Genomic DNA, 19276 nt, shown 5'->3' with positions numbered 1-19276 from the left:
TCTTCTTCCTTTTCTCTTCTCTTCCTCCTCTTCTGCTCCTCTTCCTCTCCTTCTCTTCCACCTCCATTCCTCCTCCTGTTCGCTTCCTCCTCTTCCTCCTCCATTTCTCTTCTTCTTTTCTCCTCATCTTCTTCTTCCCTTCCTCTTCTTCTCCTCCGCTTCTTCCTCCATTTCTCCTCTTTCTCATCCTCTTCTTCTCCTCCTCTTCCTCCTCCTTTTCTTCTCCTCTTCTCCTACTCTTCCTCCTCCATTTCTCCTCTTCTTTTCTCCTCCTCTTCTTCCCTTCCTCTTCTCCTCCTCTCCTCCTCTTCCTCCTCCATTTCTCCTCCTCTTCCCTTCCTCCTCTTCTCCTCCTCTTCCTCTCCTCCTCTTCCTCCTTCATTTCTCTTCTTCTTTTTCTCCTCCTCCTCTTGTTTCCTTCCTCTTCTTCCTCCATTTCTCCTCTTTCTCATCCTCTTTTTCTCCTCTTCAGGATGACCTACTACTTCTGGCAAAATTATGGAGTGCGCATCCACTGGACACTTTACGATCCCATGAGGCCACAGTAGAGGATTTGTCCTATAAAACATGTGAACGTAATTCAGTGGAGGTTTTGAAGATAACGTGACTCTCGTTTTAAAGTTTGTGTCTATGGCCTGTGCATGAATGCTGCGGTCACACTCGATGAAAGTCTGACTAACATGAGGCTGTGAATCTGCTAACAGGCAGTGATCTTACAGTCCAATCAGAACTCTTTGTTTTTCCACTGCCGTCAACACAAAATCTGTGCCATTTTAAAGACAGGATCCAGTTCAAAAACAGACCACATTTCAGTGAATATATGGGAGAAATAAAGTCTGAAAGCAGCAGTGAAATATGACTGTGGTCAGGAATCAGGCGTAATCACAGCTGTAAATTGGCATGGAAAGCTGGAAAGAGTGAAATGCGGCTCATGATTTGGGAATGTGGCGTGTTTGTGTGTGTTTTTGGGAGATTCATTTTAGTAGTGATGTGTAATGACAACATTTAAGTGTTTGAGGAATGAAGCTCAATATACTAAATACAGCATCAGCTTCTCTGAAAACAAACATTATTAGAGGCAAAACAAGAAGGTTAGTGAAGAAATAAGACTACGACTTTCTGTAGTATTTGATTCTAAAGGAAATGAATAATAAAAAGCATCTGGAAATATTACAGCAATGAGAATATTAGGAATATAATCTTGCAATGGCAAAAGTAAATAAGTAATGCAGTTAATTATTCTTGGCCATGAATTAACAGTTCGTTCCCAAGTCTTACTAATACATCAGCATGTTTTACTAATTCATTCCCTTGTTTTATGTAAATCGTGCGCACAATATAATAATTTGTTCCCTCATTTTTCTAAATCATGGCCACGTTGTAGTTAATTCATTCCCTTGTTTTAGTTAAATCAAAGTGGGAACAAATTACTTCAACGTGGATTTACTTAAACAAGGGGACGAATTTATAAGTTGTGGGAACGGATTCTTAATTCATGGCTACGATTAAACTAAAACAAGGAACGGAACAAATTTTTAAGTCGTGGGAACGTATTCTTAATGCATGGCTGTGATTTAACTAAAACCAGGAATGGAACGGATTTATAAGTCGTGGGAACAGATTCTTAATTCCTGACTATGATTTAACTAAAACAAGGATTGGAATGAATTTATAAGTCGTGGGAACGGATTCTTAATTCATGGCTACGATTAAACTTAAACAAGGAAACGGAACGAATTTCTAAGTCGTGGAAACTAATTCTTAATTCATGGCCACGATTAAAATAAAACAAAGGAACGGAATGAATTTATAAGTCGTGGGAACGAATTGTTAATTTGTGGCCACAATATACATATTTTTTGTGCGCATGTCCTGTAGATATTTTATTTATTTATTTATTGTTTGTTTGTGATGTTTGAAAACCACTGTGACTGTCACGCTACTGTTAAATGTAATTAAAATAGTACTTTCCGTAATTATTACAAATGAAGAACCTTAATTTAGACTCTGATTCCAAGTCTGTTTTTAATATTATTTTGGCTGTTTTGTCATAATATGAAGCTGTTTTTACACTAATGTCTGACTGATTCATTCATTGGTTATGAATCATCTGAATTATTTTGGTCATACTGACCACTCTTAGTTGACTAAAACTTTATAATGGTTCTCTGTAGCTCTTGGGACAGTAAACAAGATTCCCCAAGTGTTTCTGGAAAGGGTGGGAATAGATCCCTTTGAGATGGGAGCATTTAAGTGGCTTCATAAGAGTGTGTTGTGTGTTGTGGGTCGTGAGAGACTGTGCCGTGGGCAATACTCACTGGGTTGTGGTTAACTCGTTGCCATGGAAACGGCTATTCACTAGTTAGGACAGAATGCTTTCACCCCGGTGTGCCTCATAAAGGCTGGGCACAAACTGTCGGACACAGACGGGCTCTGAAAGGCCTCTCTCTGCTGCTTAATATATCTGCTTTAATTTGTCTTTGTGTGCTGGGAAAAAGGCCTCCATGTAGAGGAACTTTCAGGATTGGGACTGTGCACAATGAGGCCTTGAATTAAATCACTGCTGGGCTTTCTCGTCCCCGGATGAGGGTGATAAATGTACATATGTAGAATCAGATGTCATAATTTGAGGCTTGTTACACATGTTTCTAAATGAACCCTATTTTTAGTGCCTTTTTTTATTTTATTTTATTGATTTTATTGATGATTTATTTTATTTTATTTTATTTTATTCTCATGACAAATAAGCACATTTCTTCCTCCAGGATCATTGCAAAAAAAAAAAATGCAAGAAATAAAATGTTTGTCTAATTTTAGTGTTATAAATAAGGCTATGAAACATTTGTTCACATTCCCATATTATTCCCATATTATTATCCCTATTTTATTTTATTTTATTTTATTTTAATTTATTCTCACATTCTCATATTTTCCTATAGTATTATCCCATTTTATTTTATTTTATTTTATTTTATTTTATTTTTTGTTTTATTTTATTTTATTTTGTTTTGTTTATTCTCACATTCTCATATTTTCCTATAGTATTATCCCATTTTATTTTGATTTTATTTTATTTTATTTTATTCTCATATTTTCCTATAGTATTATCCCTTTATTTTATTTTATTTTATTTTATTTTATTTACATTCTCATATTTTCCTATTATTTTATATTATTTTATTTTATTTTATTTTATTTTATTCTCACATTCCCATATTATTCCCATATTATTATCCCTATTTTATTTTATTTTAATTTAATTTATTCTCACATTCTCATATTTTCCTATAGTATTATCCCATTTTATTTTATTTTATTTTATTTTGTTTTGTTTATTCTCACATTCTCATATTTTCCTATTATATTATATTATATTATTTTATTTTATTATTTTATTTTGTTTATTCTCACATTCTCATTTTTTCCTATTATTTTATATTATTTTATTTTATTTATTTATTTTATTCTCACATTCCCATATTATTCCCATATTATTATCCCATTTTATTATTATTATTATTATTATTATTATTATTATTTATTTATTTATTTATTTATTTTTATTTTTTGCAATGCAAGTTTTCATGACAATTAAGCACATTTCTTTGTCCAGGATCATTACTTTTATTTAAAATAAATCTCATGTTATTTACTGTAATGTGAAAAAAGAACATTTTTAAAACATTTAAATATTTGAAATTATTTAAAACATTATTTGTCAATTATTTTTACAGTAATGAAAATCCTACTGAAAATGTTGAGAATAATGAAAATTATAAACAAAAATCATAATAAAAACACTACAATAATGACAATATCAGAAAAGATTGTCACAATGCCAAAAAGTCTTTTTAATTTAAATATTTATTTATTTATTTATTCGGTTATTGAAATAATTATTTATCAGTTAAAATGGCAGCATATATGACAGTGTTACAAGTTGTAACACTGTCATATATGCACCCAATCCTCCAGCTGTTTAACTGTGTAAATACACTGCTGATTCGTTTCACAGCACAGGATCTTCTTTCATGTCTTGTTTAAATGAGGCTTTGGTTCATGTCTTTTACACATGCATAAATCATGACATGTATACCATTATTGCACAGCAGCTCATGTGGGTCACTTCATCACACCTTCATGAATCATCTTTGATGACCATTTCACTGACCGCACTCTGAGTGTGTTATAATTGAGGTGATGAGCGACTCAGAAGGCAAACGTATGCTCACATCCCCGTATAAGGCTCCATTAATTATTTATGCCTGTTTTAGAGTTGTTTTTTCCAGCAGTTTTGTAACACTGATAAAACCATGTTTTATTATTGGTTTGTTTGTTTTTGTTTGTGAAGATCTGGAGCAAAAACTGCAAGAATTTAAGAGCTTCAAAATGCCCAGACTGAGGAAAGAACACACACACACACACACACACACACACATATGCAGTTCATTATTTTAGTCTTTCTCACATTCTGTGCTTTACTCTGTTTTTAATTAGGCAGTTCACAGTTTGATGGCACAGAAATAGTTCACCCAAAACCAGAAAAATCTCTTTTTCGACTCTCATGTTTTTATGCTGTTATGTTTGCCATGTTTTTTTTTTTTTTTTTGTGAAACATTAAAAAAAAGAGTTTTTGAAGTTTTTCATGCAGCTCTTTTCCATTCAAAAACAGTTCATAGTGACACAAGCTCCTAAAATAACATAAAGCACTATCGAAGTACCATATCAGTAGTCCAGATGACTCGTGCACTATATTCCACGTCTTTGTGTGACGTTTAATCTAAACACGGACACGAATGACATTTAATTTGCTTCCTCACACAAAGCATGAAAAACAAAATAAAAGCATGCAGGTTTGGATCAGTAAATGAAGTAAAACTCTTAAAACGGTAATGAATTTGAACAAAGTGTGTGTGTGTGTCTGCAGGTTGTTTTGAATGCTGTATTAAATGTCTGGGAGGCGTGCCGTACGCGTCTCTGGTGGCCACCATCCTGTGCTTCTCTGGTGTGGCGCTCTTCTGCGGCTGCGGACACGTGGCTCTGACAGGAACCCTCACCATCCTGGAAAACCACTTCTCCAAGATCACCACGGACCATGCCATGCTGACGGACATGTGAGTGCGGGAGAACCTGTCAATGTGTGTGTGTGTGTGTGTGTGTGTATATTAGGGCTGTCAACGTTATTCAAAATCCTTAACTTTTTCCAGGAACTTATGCAACGAATTAAATGCATTTTCTTGAAGTTTACCTGATCATTCAACATTAATGAAACTCGATGGTTCATGGTTTACTTTAACTGTTTGAGCTACAAATTCACCTGTCATTGTTTGTTTTGCGTTCGATTAAATCTGCTCACATCTGTTGACGATTTATCAGCGCTTTACATTTGCTCTGTTCTCCATCCTGAGGCTTTAATTAAAGTCATGTGCAGTGATGAGGTTTTCTCAAACAGCGCTGAGCCTCCAGGGCAGAGGTTAACGGGAGAATCACCTCGCACTAATACGTGCTCGTGATTTCACTAAGGAGACGCTCCAGATGGTCTGGACGGAAACTAAATGTGCTCAAGCAATAACAGCTGTGAACTCTTCTCTTCTCCAGAATCCAGCTCATGCAGTACGTCATATACGGCATCGCCTCCTTCTTCTTCCTGTACGGCATCATTCTGCTCGCCGAGGGATTCTATACCACCAGTGCCGTCAAGGAGCTTCACAATGAGTTCAAGACCACCGTCTGCGGACGCTGCATCAGTGGAATGGTACAGTCCTATTCTGCTTTTTCCATCTTTCTTTAATGTTGCTGTTTGAGCATGAAAAATCATATTATTATTCTCTATATCAGTGTTTCCAAACTCCCTGAAACGCCTCCATCTTGAGTTTTCTTCACAATATTCCTCATTTAAATAATTCATACGCAGAATAAAGGGGCGGGGCCTGGTTGAATTAGTAGTGTGTTGAAACTGGCGGTTATGGTAAGGGGCGGGACATTTCCCAAACACCAATCACAACACACTGCTCCAGCCGACCAATCAAAGCACATTGTGCTTTCCAGAAGGAGGGGTTTCATAGAGACAGGAAGTAAACAGAGCTTTACTGACAGACTGGGAAGAGAGGAGCTGAACAACGGAGAATATGAGGAAAATAATCAACTGTTCTAGTAAAGCACAAAAACAACATCAGCACATAATATGTCCTCTTTAAGACCAGTGTATTTCTGAAATAATTTGTTTTTAATTCCATACAGTCACTGTGGAGTCATTAGTTATTGCATTTTTACACTTTCACACTTGAACTTTAAGGCTTCAAACAATATAATTCAGTCATCAAGGTATCGTAATCCAGAGAATCATTTTCAATTTCAATTATCCTGCCTACTCGTTCATATAAAACAATATATTAATTTAAATTTTGTAAGACATTTTTTGTCAAGAAAGACAGTATGCATTGAGGCGTGAATCTTCATGAATAATGCTGTGATTCACACCTGAGAAGACAAAGACCCACATAATGACCTGCATAATGACCCGCATTTCAGTCAGGTAGGCTATGTGAGAGGACACTAAAAATATCAAAGTACAAAGTAGTTTTTTTTGGTAGTTTATTCGGAATATAGTTAACAATATAAATGAGACACATTTTGAATAAATGAGGGCACATTCTGAGTATACAGTTTTACCTGGAAATAAATCGTTTGGGTTTGGGAATAGCTATGACAATTTACTAAGTTGTGTAGTAAACAAAACTCTGCGTCGATCTGCCCTATTAATTCACACTGAGACACACAAAACTTGCAGGATTCATATTAAAACAGTTTTTTTGTGGTTTAATATTCACAGACACTAGGCTATATCGCGATTAGAATAAAGAATTTGAGAATAAAAAACAACTTACCTTTCACAATCATCGGCTTGAGTTGATCCTCGAAATGAAAGTGAAACCAGCTCTTCCACTGAGGTAAATCCTTTTAGAATTATTCCTCACCGCATCTCAAAACGATGAAAAAAATACGTGAAACTGACTAAACTTGATGCCTTTTTCCGAGCTGACGAGGGCGTTCACTCTGCTGCATTGATCGCCTCAGAATTTGTGTCTGAATAGCGCGAGCGGTTCGTGGGTGTGGCCGCATTAGCGGATAGTGAGCTGAGCCGCAAACTACTGACATTGCTTTCTTTTCATACAGATTACATAAACAGAGAATATTTGTTTTCAATTTGACTTACAAGATTTAAAACCTGACATTTCAGCGTTTCTTTAGACATAAGTCTCATTTTTGTGTCATTAGTATTCACTACGTTCCAGTTCATTTTCTGAGAACGATCAGATTGGACTTCGGTCAGAGACGAGAGATCACGCATCATGTTAGTTTTCTTTATTTTACAAAAAGCACAACATTTTGTTTTTATTCTGAGTGTACACAAATAAAAGACGACATTTCACAGATTAGAATGGTATATAACTCTTAACTGATATGTCCAAAATTGACAGAGTATTTTTAGTCTCTTTCACACTGGTAAGAAAAAAATCGAGGTGGTATCGCCGATGATACCGCCAACTCCAGGGTGTTAAATTGGATTTCTTTAAACTTTAAATATAATTCAGCTGAAAAATTTGGAATAATTATGATTTTTTTAATGTTTAAAGAAGTCTCTTCTGCTCACCAAAGCTGCATTTATTTGATCAAAAATACAGTAAAAATTGTGAAATATTATTACAATGTAAATCAGCTGTTTTCTATGTGAATATATAGTAAAGTGTAATTTATTCCTCTGAATTTTCAGCATCATTACTCCAGTCTTCAGTGTCACATGATCCTTCAGAAATCATTCTAATATGATGATTTGATGCTCAAGAAACATTTATGATTATTATTAATGTTGAAAACAGTTCATATTTTTGTGATAGAGTACCAGTGCTAAACTGTGTTGAACGTCTCTTTCTCAGTTTGTGTTCCTGACGTACATCCTGGGAATTGCCTGGCTTGGGGTTTTCGGTTTCTCGGCGGTGCCCGTGTTTCTTTTCTACAACATGTGGTCGACCTGCGCTGCCATGCGCTCACCGGTGGCCAACCTCACCTCCATCGAGAGCATCTGCGTGGACGTGCGTCAGTACGGTACGGGACCAGAAACTGAATATGATGAAATGAAGTCAAGTCAGCTTTATTTCTATAGCACTTTATCCAATACAGAATGTTTCAAAGCAGCTTCACAGGAATAAACAGGAAAATAACAGAATCAATGATGCAAACTTCATCAAATATGAGCGAAGTTATGCTGCTCTACAGAACACAATAGTGTCATTATTCTGCTCAATTCAGTTAAAGTTTTGTTCTCATCTGATACTCTGTGAGATATCACATTTATGTTTATGCATTTGCGATTAACTTTGTTAACTTTGTATGCTGAAACAGGTATTATTCCATGGAACGCAACACCGGGCAAAGCTTGCGGCTCAACGCTAGGTGATATTTGTAACACCAGTGAGGTATGAAAGCACATTTGTCACACTTTAATGTATTTACTTTGTTGTCCAGCAGTAGATATACATGATTCTCTGTTTGTCTGTTGCAGTTCTACCTGTCTTACCATCTGTATATTGTCGCCTGCGCTGGAGCAGGAGCGACAGTCATTGCTCTGGTAAGCATGTTTCTCATATGGTCACATATATGGGGTGTTTGTTGCTCTACCTCCTCTTTTTTTTTTTTTTTGCCCCTTCATTCCCGGCGCCATCTACTGCAAACCATGTGCTTTAAGCCCCTGATCTAATTGGTTAGTTTGAGGTGATGTGGGATGTCAGCTTTAGCAGAAGCGTTTCTTGATAATCATGCACAATTTAGAGCATAAGATATCTGACTTTATTTTCGAGTATTTAGTCATGCTTTACTGACACCCGAAGGGAAATTCAGAGTGTTATTGTATCTTCAAAAAACAAGACATTGCGACTTAAGACAACAGATTCAACACCACAAAACTAGATCAGTCCCATTATAATCAGTAAAGCTGTCTATGCTGGAAGCGTCTGATGTGTCGTCTTACACTTTCAGGTGATGGACGACCTGTTTATATTATTGACACATTACACAACTACTGCAGCTGCTCTTATAGAAAATTTTTAGGGGTTCAAGCGCTGAAACTCTGTTGTAATTGTAAAGATTTCCAAGGATCATCATTCTCTCCTAAAAGTGATCAGGCAGACTAAACTGTAAGTCGTAGAGACTTGAAACTTTGAGGGCTGGTAGTACTCACACCGTCTACAACGTCAGCAAGACTCGCCCTGATCAGCCTGACGGGGGCGCTACAGCGGTCAAAAGTACGAATTTTTTGAAAAACCTACTTTTGCGAACTAGTCTTAGTTTTTTGGCCCGATCGTAACCAAACCAGTGCAGCGAGATTCTCCAGAGTCTGATTGTCAATAATTATCAAAAAATGTTGAAATTTCGATTCACAGTCCCTAAGGGCCGCCAAAACGTTCGAGGTGGGTGGAGCCACTTTTACTAATATGGCTATAACTGGTGAACGGAATGAGATATTTTCACCAAATTTGGTACACCCATGTAAGAGCTCATTGTGTGGTCGCGTGAAAAAGGATGCTGCGATTGGCCACTTGGTGGCGCTATAACAGGAAAAAAAACATAAAAAACAGCTATAACTACTTCACTGTTAGTCCGATTGACTTGAAAATTGGCATGCAGTGTCTTTATGTCCTGATGTCACCTGATGGAGTTTGGGTTACTTGCCGCTGTCGCCTCTGGCTTGCTTAGTTGGGGACACTTGACTTGACATTTGATATTCAACAGTGCTTTGATCTGCCTGCATTGACACTATTCTTAAGAGCTGCTGTGCAGCCAAACAATGTACCAGTTATCAATGTAAAGCTGCTTTGACACAATCTACATGGTAAAAAGCGCTATATAAATAAAGGTGACTTGACTTGACTTGACTTTATCCGAGGCGCCATGATTGTCTATGAGGACATTGGCGTATCTCAAAAAACATCCGCCATCGGCCAGTGAAGTTTGAGCAGCTATCAGACAAGGAGGCCAATTGGAACGAAACTCGCTGGGCCTGTTTGACTCACGACCCTAGAGCCCAGTGAGAAATTTGAAAGAAATCGGCCACCGAGGGGCGCCTTCGTGTTTTTCACGTGCGCAAAGCATCGCGTATCACAAGATTTTTCGTGCACGCCCATGAAATTCATACCACATGGTAGAACCCCTCATTCTGAGCAACTTTGCCTTTTGAATTGCCTTTTGAATTGTTTGTTAAATATTGGAGATTATTTCAGAAACCAACCTCGATAACTCTTAAAAAGCTTTAAAAACCATATATTTACTATGGTAAATTGCCTGTATTTGCTGTAAATGGTCTTTTCCATCTGTGATCTAAGTGGTTACAGGCTTGCTAATGAAAACATATCTTTTTACGCATGTGCTTAAAGGCCTTAAAGCACTTGAACCCCGATAATTTATTTATTTATGTAATTTTATTACATTTTCTTTTCACTATGAATTTTATTTATAATGTAATTTTATTCGCTGTTTTAAATTACTTCAAAGCAACTCGTGATGGTCTACTAATTCACTACTAATATATATATTCTAAAATAACCAATGCAAAGTCAGACGCTTCCAGTGTCGACAGTGTTAGCGGTTGAATCTCAGGACCAACAGATTTGTTTAATCTGCAGATAAACTGTCACTACATGCGTTTCTTTATTCCGTCATTTATTTGGCATCTCATATTTGTGCTTTCTCTTCCACCAGCTCATCTACATGATGGCTACCACGTATAACTTTGCTGTTTTGAAGTTTAAGAGTCGAGAGGACTGCTGCACTAAATTTTAATGCAGTTGCATCAAAGTGCCTAGAATGAGCAGCCACTGACAATATGGACTAAAATAATAGAGATGAAAACAAACGAGAGAAACATTTCATTGCTTTTGACATGTAATGTGTAAATATAGGATTGTATACAGATGTAGCATTTTCGACGCAGGTGCTGTAAACCTGGACGTGTTGTTATCGAAAATTTGCCTTTGTTTCTGCAACCACTAGAAAAGCTTAATTTGAAGCCTAACATGAAATCTCTTTAAATTCCTCCTACAATCTCTTTGGCTAAAGTATTATTATCAGTCAGGACAGACGCAGACAGTCAGCGCACACTTGTTCAGAGAAAAGTATTTTTCCCATTCATTTTCTCAATAGAGATTCTGGAAAATTCTTTATATTAACTCTCTCTATATATTACCAATCAAAAGATTGTTTTTTGAAAGAAATTAATACTTTTATTCATCAAGGACGCATTAAATTGATCAAAAGTGACAGTAAAGACATTTATAATGTTACAAAAGATTCTATTTCAAATAAATACTGAACTTTCTGTTCATCAAAGAATCCTGAAAAATAAAATGTATGATGGTTTCCACAAAAATATGACTGTTTTCAACATTGATAATAATCATAAATGTTTCTTGATCATCAAATCATCATATTAGAATGATTTCTGAAGGATCATGTGACACTGAAGACTGGAGTAATGATGCTGAAAATTCAGCTTTGATCACAGGAATAAATTACACTTTACTATATATTCACATAGAAAACAGCTGATTTACATTGGAATAATATTTCACAATTTTTACTGTATTTTTGATTAGATCAGATCTTTTTATGAATTTAAATTAAATTTACTTAAAGAAGCAAATCCCTAACAAAGCTTTAAAAACACATTAGGTTTTATTTAATTCCTCTATAGAGAAAATGAATGTGACTTTTACTTCCAGAACCTGCTGTGCTGTATTGGGAGAAATATATAGTTTCTAAAGGTCTAATTTCTCTGAATTTTGCCAATTGTGCCGGTGCCAGTGAGCCCTCCAGTGTTTTAATGGTGTTTTCTTCCTTCGAACATGTTTACAGTTGTCAGTGTTGTTTTTATCATTTCTATTCATTTGTTTTAAGCAGTATTATGAAGATTGTTGGTATTTTTAATCTTTATGGAGTTATTTTAAACACAAACCTGTCAAAATACAAATAAATAACAATTTTAAATTCTGGAAAACATTAATATTTAGTTGCATTATCTTTAAGATCAGATTTCGTTCAAAACTGCATCTTTATTATTAGAACACACTACGGCAGATCTTGTCATGTATTATTATATGATTTGCTCATCATAACACTTTCTGCTTTAATATTAATAAACAAAAACATGCTGTCATTAGGAACAACCTATGTGTCCTTTGATTTAAGGTCATTACTAAAAACTTTATATGAGAAAATTACGATGATAATTGTAGCTCATGATCAGAAGAAGCACATGGGATTGTGCCAAATGATTGATTATGTGAATTTAACTTTTGAAAGGTAGCAGATACATTAATGTACAGCTAAACCAGCTAGAAACCGTCCTAAAAGTCTTTTAAAACTCAAGGGGTCATGACATGGATTTTTAAAAATTATTTTAATATGTTCCTTGAGGTTCACTTATAATGTTAACACAAAAACAAACAAACAAACAAATATATATGCGGAAAAATTGTTTTCTATCCTCATTCTGACCCTCTGTCTGAAATGATCTGTTTTTAAGACGTGGCTCCTTTAAGGCTTGTCAGTATGCTGATAGTGGGCGGGGTCTATGGTGTCAGTGGGCGGGGCCTATGGTGTGATGACATAACTATTTGTTGATGTCTTGCTCTGGAGGCGGGCATATGCAAATGTGTTTGCCCATGTGACATCACAGATTCCACAATACAAACACAAGCTGTTTTTGGAGGTTGATTAAATAAATGCTGATAATATAAGGATGATTTTTTTAAGCTCTGAAACTTGCAGGATGTTTTAATGGTACAAAGACCTCTTTTATGTCAAAAGATCAAGGCAAATTTGATCTCTCATGTCATGACCCTTTTAAACCTCTATTAAAAACTAGCTAATTTCTAGTAGCAAAGCAATGCAGTAGCAGGAATTTACCTGCATTTCAAATATGGCTCATCCAATCAGGATTTACCTGTTTAACATGTGGGTTAGTGTTAGTTGTTATTTCTTTGTAATATGCATTATGTCACAAAGTCAAGTGACGTGACGCTGCTTGTATCGCAGGTTCACATGCGTATGTTATTTTCAAACCGAGATCCAGCATTGAATTAACAGTCAGATTGCATGCTTCCTTCTACATGATTTATTAAATATTCCTCTGAGATTCTGGTGGCTGTAGTTTTTCCTTTATAAAAAATAAACCTGCTTTGTGTACAAAATCTCCTCAGTGGTCATTATTGAGCAGCTCGTGAGCCGTTTGAGTTTGTCAGTCTGCGTATTTTCATACTAACCCTCATTTCAAGCTTCGCTCTGCTTCGCTTCAGTTGACATCGTCCTGTTCCCTCACACCCCAACGTCCTGTGCATATCAATGTGTGTTAAATATGTAATAATATTCAATAGTTTGTATAGTAAAGGAATAGTTTGGCTAGAAATAAACACCCTCATGTCGTGTCAAAGCCATATGCTGTTGTGTTTTTCTTATTACTCACATATAGTGCTGACACTAGATCCAAAGCAACTTACAAACAAGGAACAAAATGTAAAAGAGCCAACAATATTTATATTATTGCCCAGCTCTTTATATAAAATTGGATGTACAAGTATGTCCAACTTTATCCGCATATGTATACTCATGTAAAGCGATATAGCATATCTGAACTGCTTGATCACTTGTATCGCCACAGAATGTATATTATATTATCATCTGGCTCTAATCTGATGAATGTGACTATAAGGCATGAAGATATTAACGTATTATAAACATCAACATCATGATTTTCTGCTTTGAAACGATGTTGTGAAAAGTGCTATAGAAATAAGTGTATGTAAAAATGACTGCATGCATTTAAAACAGCATACAGGTTTGAATTGACATGAGTGTATTTTAATTTATGGATGAATTATTCCTTTAAAATATATCTGTGTGTGTGATAGTGTGTGTGTGTGTGTGTGTGTGTGTGAGAGAGAGAGAGAGTGTGTGTGTGATAGTGTGTGTGTGTGTGTGTGTGAGAGAGAGAGAGAGAGAGAGAGAGTGTGTGTGTGTGTGTGTGTGTGTGTGTGTGAGAGGGATTGAGTGATTGACTGAGTCAGTGAGTGAGTCAGTGAGTGAATGAGTCACTGAGTGATTAAGTGAGTCAGTGACTGAGTGAGTCAGTGAGTGACTGAGTGAATGAGTCACTGAGTGAGTGAGTCAGTGATTGAGTGAGTGAATGAATGAGCGAGTGAATGAGTCACTGAGTGAGTCAGTGAGTGCCTGTGAGTGAATGAGTCAGTGAGTGATTAGTGAGTCAGTGACTGAGTGAGTGAGTGAGTGACTGAGTGAGTCAGTGTGTGACTGAGCGAGTCAGTGAGTGAGTGAGTCAGTGAGTGACTGAGTGAATGAGTCACTGAGTAAGTGAGTGAGTGAGTGAGTGAGTGAGTCAGTGAGTGACTGAGTGAATGAGTCACTGAGTAAGTGAGTGAGTGACTGAGTGAGTGAGTCAGTGAGTGACTGAGTGAATGAGTCACTGAGTGAGTGAGTGACTGAGTCAGTGAATGAGTCAGAGTGAGTGACTGAGTGAGTCAGTGAGTGACTGAGTGAATGAGTCACTGAGTAAGTGAGTGAGTGAGTGAGTGAGTCAGTGAGTGACTGAGTGAATGAGTCACTGAGTAAGTGAGTGAGTGAGTGAGTGAGTCAGTGAGTGACTGAGTGAATGAGTCACTGAGTAAGTGAGTGAGTGACTGAGTGAGTGAGTCAGTGAGTGACTGAGTAAATGAGTCACTGAGTCAGTGAGTGACTGTGTGAGTGAATGAGTCACTAAGTAAGTCAGTGACTGAGTGAGTGAATGAGTCAGTGAGTGAGTGAGTGAAAGTCACTGAGTGAGTGAGTGAGTGAGTGAGTGACTGTGAGTCAAAGTCACTGAGTGAGTGAATGAGTGACTGTGTGAGTGAGTGAATGAGTCACTGAGTGAGTGAGTCAGTGATTGAGTGAGTGAATGAATGAGTGAATGAGTCAGTGAGTGCCTGTGAGTGAATGAGTCACTGAGTGATTAAGTGAGTCAGTGACTGAGTGAGTGAGTGACTGAGTGAGTCAGTGTGTGACTGAGCGAGTCAGTGATTGAGTCACTGAGTCAGTGAGTGACTGTGAGTGAGTGAATGAGTCACTGAGTCAGTGAGTGACTGTGAGTGAGTGAATGAGTCAGTGAGTGAGTGACTGAGTGAGTCAGTGAGTGACTGAGTGAATGAGTCACTGAGTGAGTAAGTGAGTGAGTGAGTGACTGAGTCAGTGAGTGACTGAGTCAGTGAACGAGTCACTGAGTGAGTGACTGAGTAAATGAGTCACTGAGTCAGTGAGTGATTGTGTGAGTGAGTGACTGTGAGTGAGTGAATGAGTCAGTGAGTGAGTGACTGAGTGAGTCAGTGAGTGACTGAGTGAATGAGTCACTGAGTGAGTGAGTGAGTGAGTGAGTGAGTGACTGAGTCAGTGAGTGACTGAGTCAGTGAACGAGTCACTGAGTGAGTGACTGAGTAAATGAGTCACTGAGTCAGTGAGTGATTGTGTGAGTGAATGAGTCACTGAGTGAGTAAGTGAGTCAGTGACTGAGTGAGTGAGTCAGTGAATGAGTCACTGAGTGCGTGAGTGACTGAGCGAGTCTGTGAGTGAATGACTGTGAGTAAATGAGTCACTGAGTCAGTGAGTGATTGTGTGAGTGAGTGAATGAGTCACTGAATGAGTCAGTGTGTGACTGACTGAGTGAATGAGTCAGTGAGTGAGTGACTGTGAGTGAGTGAAAGTCACTGAGTGAGTGAGTGAGTGACTGAGCGAGTCAGTGAGTGACTGTGAGTGAATGAGTCACTGAGTCAGTGAGTGATTGTGTGAGTGAGTGAATGAGTCAGTGAGTGAGTGACTGAGTGAGTGAATGAGTCACTGAGTGAGTGAGTGACTGAGCAAGTTAGTGAGTGACTGTGAGTGAATGAGTCACTGAGTCAGTGAGTGAGTGACTGAGTGAGTGAATGAGTGAGTGAGTGAGTGACAGTGAGTGAGTGAATGAGTCAGTGAGTGAGTGAGTCAATGAGTGAGTGAATGAGTCACTGATTAAGTGTGTCTGAGTGTGTGTATGCATGTGTTTGTGACTGAGCGAGCGTGTGTGTGTGTGTGTACATGTGTAGCTTCATATACTGGTTTAGCGTTAGCTTTGCGTTGTTAACTGCTCACTGGCCATCACCTCGACCTCTCTTACAGATCCATTACCTAATGATCCTTTCTGCAAACTGGGCCTACCTAAAGGACGCCAGTCACTTGCATGCGTACCAAGACATCAAAATGAAGGAAGAGCGGGAGCTGCAGGACATCCAGTCGCGCTCCAAAGAATGCCTGAATTCCTACTCGTAAGGACGAGCGTTTGCGAGGGTTAAAGCTGCCAACGACACTCACTAACACACTAATGCATCTGCTGCTTTCCTGTCCACTAACGCCGTTTGTGCGCACCTCCTTTTCTGTTTTATCTTCTGTACTGTTTCTGTTCGGTCACATTTTTACACTTCCCTTTTGTAGCCCTTTGTGAACCAGCGATGGCTGGTTGAAGTTTAAAACGTTGCACTATTCGAAACACGGCGGAAATGCACATCAGATTCTGTTCGTACCAAGATGTGATGGTAAACATGAATATAACTGAAGTGCAAGCATTTATTTCTCATGATAAATGTGTGCGCTTGCATTATATACATGTTGCATAATTTTTCTTTTTGGCTTTATAATATTATTTTGAAGATGCATTCCTATTATTCTGCTGACCTGAACTAAATTGAGATGTTTGGCTGGTTGTCTTTGAACGATACCGTCCACTGTGCAATATGTGCTGTTTTACTGCCTACTATTGTCTGAAGACAGTATGTGAAGCAGAACACATTATGCAATGACATTCTGCATGAGGCATCCAGTTATTCTTTTTGGAAACTATTGCATTTTTAAATCCAAATGTCTTGACCTTTGTACACGAGTGCATTGCATTGTGGGATAGTGTACCCAGTGCAGTTTTTTTCTGTGATATACTCTTGTGAATGCCGCAGGTGTTCTATGCGTACAGTATTCAGTCAGCACTGCGTTTTATGAAGTTGACCACTGAAACAGGCACATGGTTTCACACTACCTCACATCTACCACTTTTTTTTATTTAGCTCAAAACCTAGTCCATAGTTGTGTGTGAAATTACTGTGCAAAATGACAGAATTGAACCTCCTATATTATGAACAAAAGTACAATGTGTTTACTGTCCCCAAAAGAAATGCATGAATGAATAAATAAATAATGTCGAAAAACATAAGAAATTATATTTGGTATGAAGCCTAGAAAAACATTAATGCTTATGAAAGTTTTTTGGTAATATTTTACTTAAAGCATTTATGTATAATGCGTTATAAATGTGTTCATAAAGTGTGTTTTATGTCTTTTCATAAATAATGGTAACCAAAGTTAAAATGCATTATAATATTTTCAGATTGCATCTGAAATGGGTTGTTTGTCGTGTTTTAATGCGTTATACTTTCTAAAGGTGTTCAATGCATAGATAAGTATTATAACTGTGGTTCTTCTAATTATTCATGAGATCTTACAATGCATTATAAGGTGCATAAATAATGCATTAAAACACTTTTATAATGCGTTATATATAAAGGCTTTTTTTTGGTAATTCTTATTTTCAGTGATGATTCTAATTATTGTAATACAATAATGTTTTTAACAGAAAATCTTGCCATGATTGTCTAAATACTTTTTTGTATTAAAGCGACGAGATGGTGGTTTGATTTCAGTTGATACCCAATTTTATTTGTACCAAATTCTGTAGTGTAAGTTGTACCGCAGCTTTTCTCATTTCCCATGTTTGTTTTTAATGCTATATTTGAATTGCGTCATGAATGTGAACTCTGACCAGCAAGTTTTTTTTTTTTTGGAGGGTAAAACGAAGGTAACAAAATATGCAATTGTAAATACCGACAAAAAAATTGTAGGAATAGTTTTATTCACACAGCATTTGATACATACAGCAAACTGGTGGTCATTTGTATTGACATGTTGTTGTAGGCAGCATTTGCCAGATTTTAACGTTATAATGTGCTTTCTATATATATATATATTTTTTTTAGTTTTAGTCCATGTAATGTTTATTGTTAATTTGATTCACATATATGAATTCTGTATAATACTGCTTTTTTTAACCTATAGTCTGCCATTATTTTTAGGGGATTCCCTTAGTTTGTACTTAAACTGCTATTTTGAAATTAAAAAAAAAAAAAAAAGCAAAAAAAATAATTCTGCGCAAACCGCTATATAATTCATTACCCTCTTTTATAAGCCTCAAGACTTAAGATTTATTTTAATTACTTGCCCAGAAGGTTTTCATGTATTCTGTATATCTGTTTTTAATGCTTTAATCGCTGGTAATATTCACCAGTGACAGTAATTCACCCAGTTAAGGTGGATTGTGAATATTAACAACTGCCCAAAACTGATGATTTGATGTCAGCGACGCTGAACGATGTTCAGTCCTTCAAACAGGCTATTGTATTTTATACAAAAATAAATGAAATATAATAAAAGACTTCCTCTCTCACCGAGCCTTCTTTTAAATCAATGAGTGTCATTATTTTCAGCATTTATTTTATTACAACTACCTTTATTTCTATAGAGCTTTATACAAAACAGATCGTTTCAAAGCAGCTTCACAATAAATATAGCTGCAAGCAGCGATGACGGGTCCAAGCCTCGGCAATACTCTCACCCCGGTGGCTTAAGGACACCTGTGCATGGCGGTCAACATACAATCTTAATTTACTTTAAATCAAACAATGATTTTACACGATATGAGACACTTCCTGTTTTCCTTTTTTTGTCATTACTTTAATCCCTCACCATGGCAACACTCTTTGAGACATATAATTGTTTGCAATTGAGCATCTTCAGTGTCTGTTTCACGTTGAACGAGTTGCATGAATCTCCTACAAGGAGTACTTAAAAACTCAGAGCCCGATTATTCAACCCTAACCATAACATTCAAACCAAAATATCCGACTTCCTGTTGGTCGGAACTAATGACTGTAAATTAGAAAGTTGTCTGGCTTGATGAGAACAATATATGTACCAAGTTTGGTGACTGTAGGTAGTTTACCCCCCAACATTTTGTCAAAAGGTGGTGCTATAGAGCCCCTTCTCCATGGCCTTTTCCCATGTCTACTGGCTGACAACTTTGACGCATGTGTCAAAAGCCACCCAA

The 19276-nt window shown here is 36.9% G+C and overlaps 1 protein-coding gene across 3 annotated transcripts in view; it reads left to right on the top strand.

Moving 5' to 3' along the window:
- The window catches only part of gpm6bb (glycoprotein M6Bb), a 39487-nt gene extending 20883 nt beyond the window's left edge, over window positions 1-18604 (top strand). For 2 of the 3 annotated variants that reach the window (XM_051906131.1, XM_051906130.1), the window contains exons 2-7: window positions 4928-5114; window positions 5599-5755; window positions 7938-8106; window positions 8404-8477; window positions 8564-8629; window positions 16249-18604. In XM_051906131.1, coding sequence (XP_051762091.1) covers window positions 4928-5114; window positions 5599-5755; window positions 7938-8106; window positions 8404-8477; window positions 8564-8629; window positions 16249-16398 — 803 coding nt within the window. In that variant the 3' untranslated portion in view covers window positions 16399-18604. Of the gene's footprint in view, window positions 1-4927; window positions 5115-5598; window positions 5756-7937; window positions 8107-8403; window positions 8478-8563; window positions 8630-10755; window positions 13245-16248 lie in introns of those variants that run through there. The other variant, XM_051906132.1, reaches the window with a different exon arrangement.
- The last annotated feature ends 672 nt before the right edge of the window (window positions 18605-19276 follow it).

This window comes from Ctenopharyngodon idella, chromosome 9 (assembly GCF_019924925.1).
Source record: "Ctenopharyngodon idella isolate HZGC_01 chromosome 9, HZGC01, whole genome shotgun sequence".
Taxonomy (NCBI): domain Eukaryota; kingdom Metazoa; phylum Chordata; class Actinopteri; order Cypriniformes; family Xenocyprididae; genus Ctenopharyngodon; species Ctenopharyngodon idella.
This window is presented reverse-complemented; position numbering and strand designations above follow the sequence as displayed.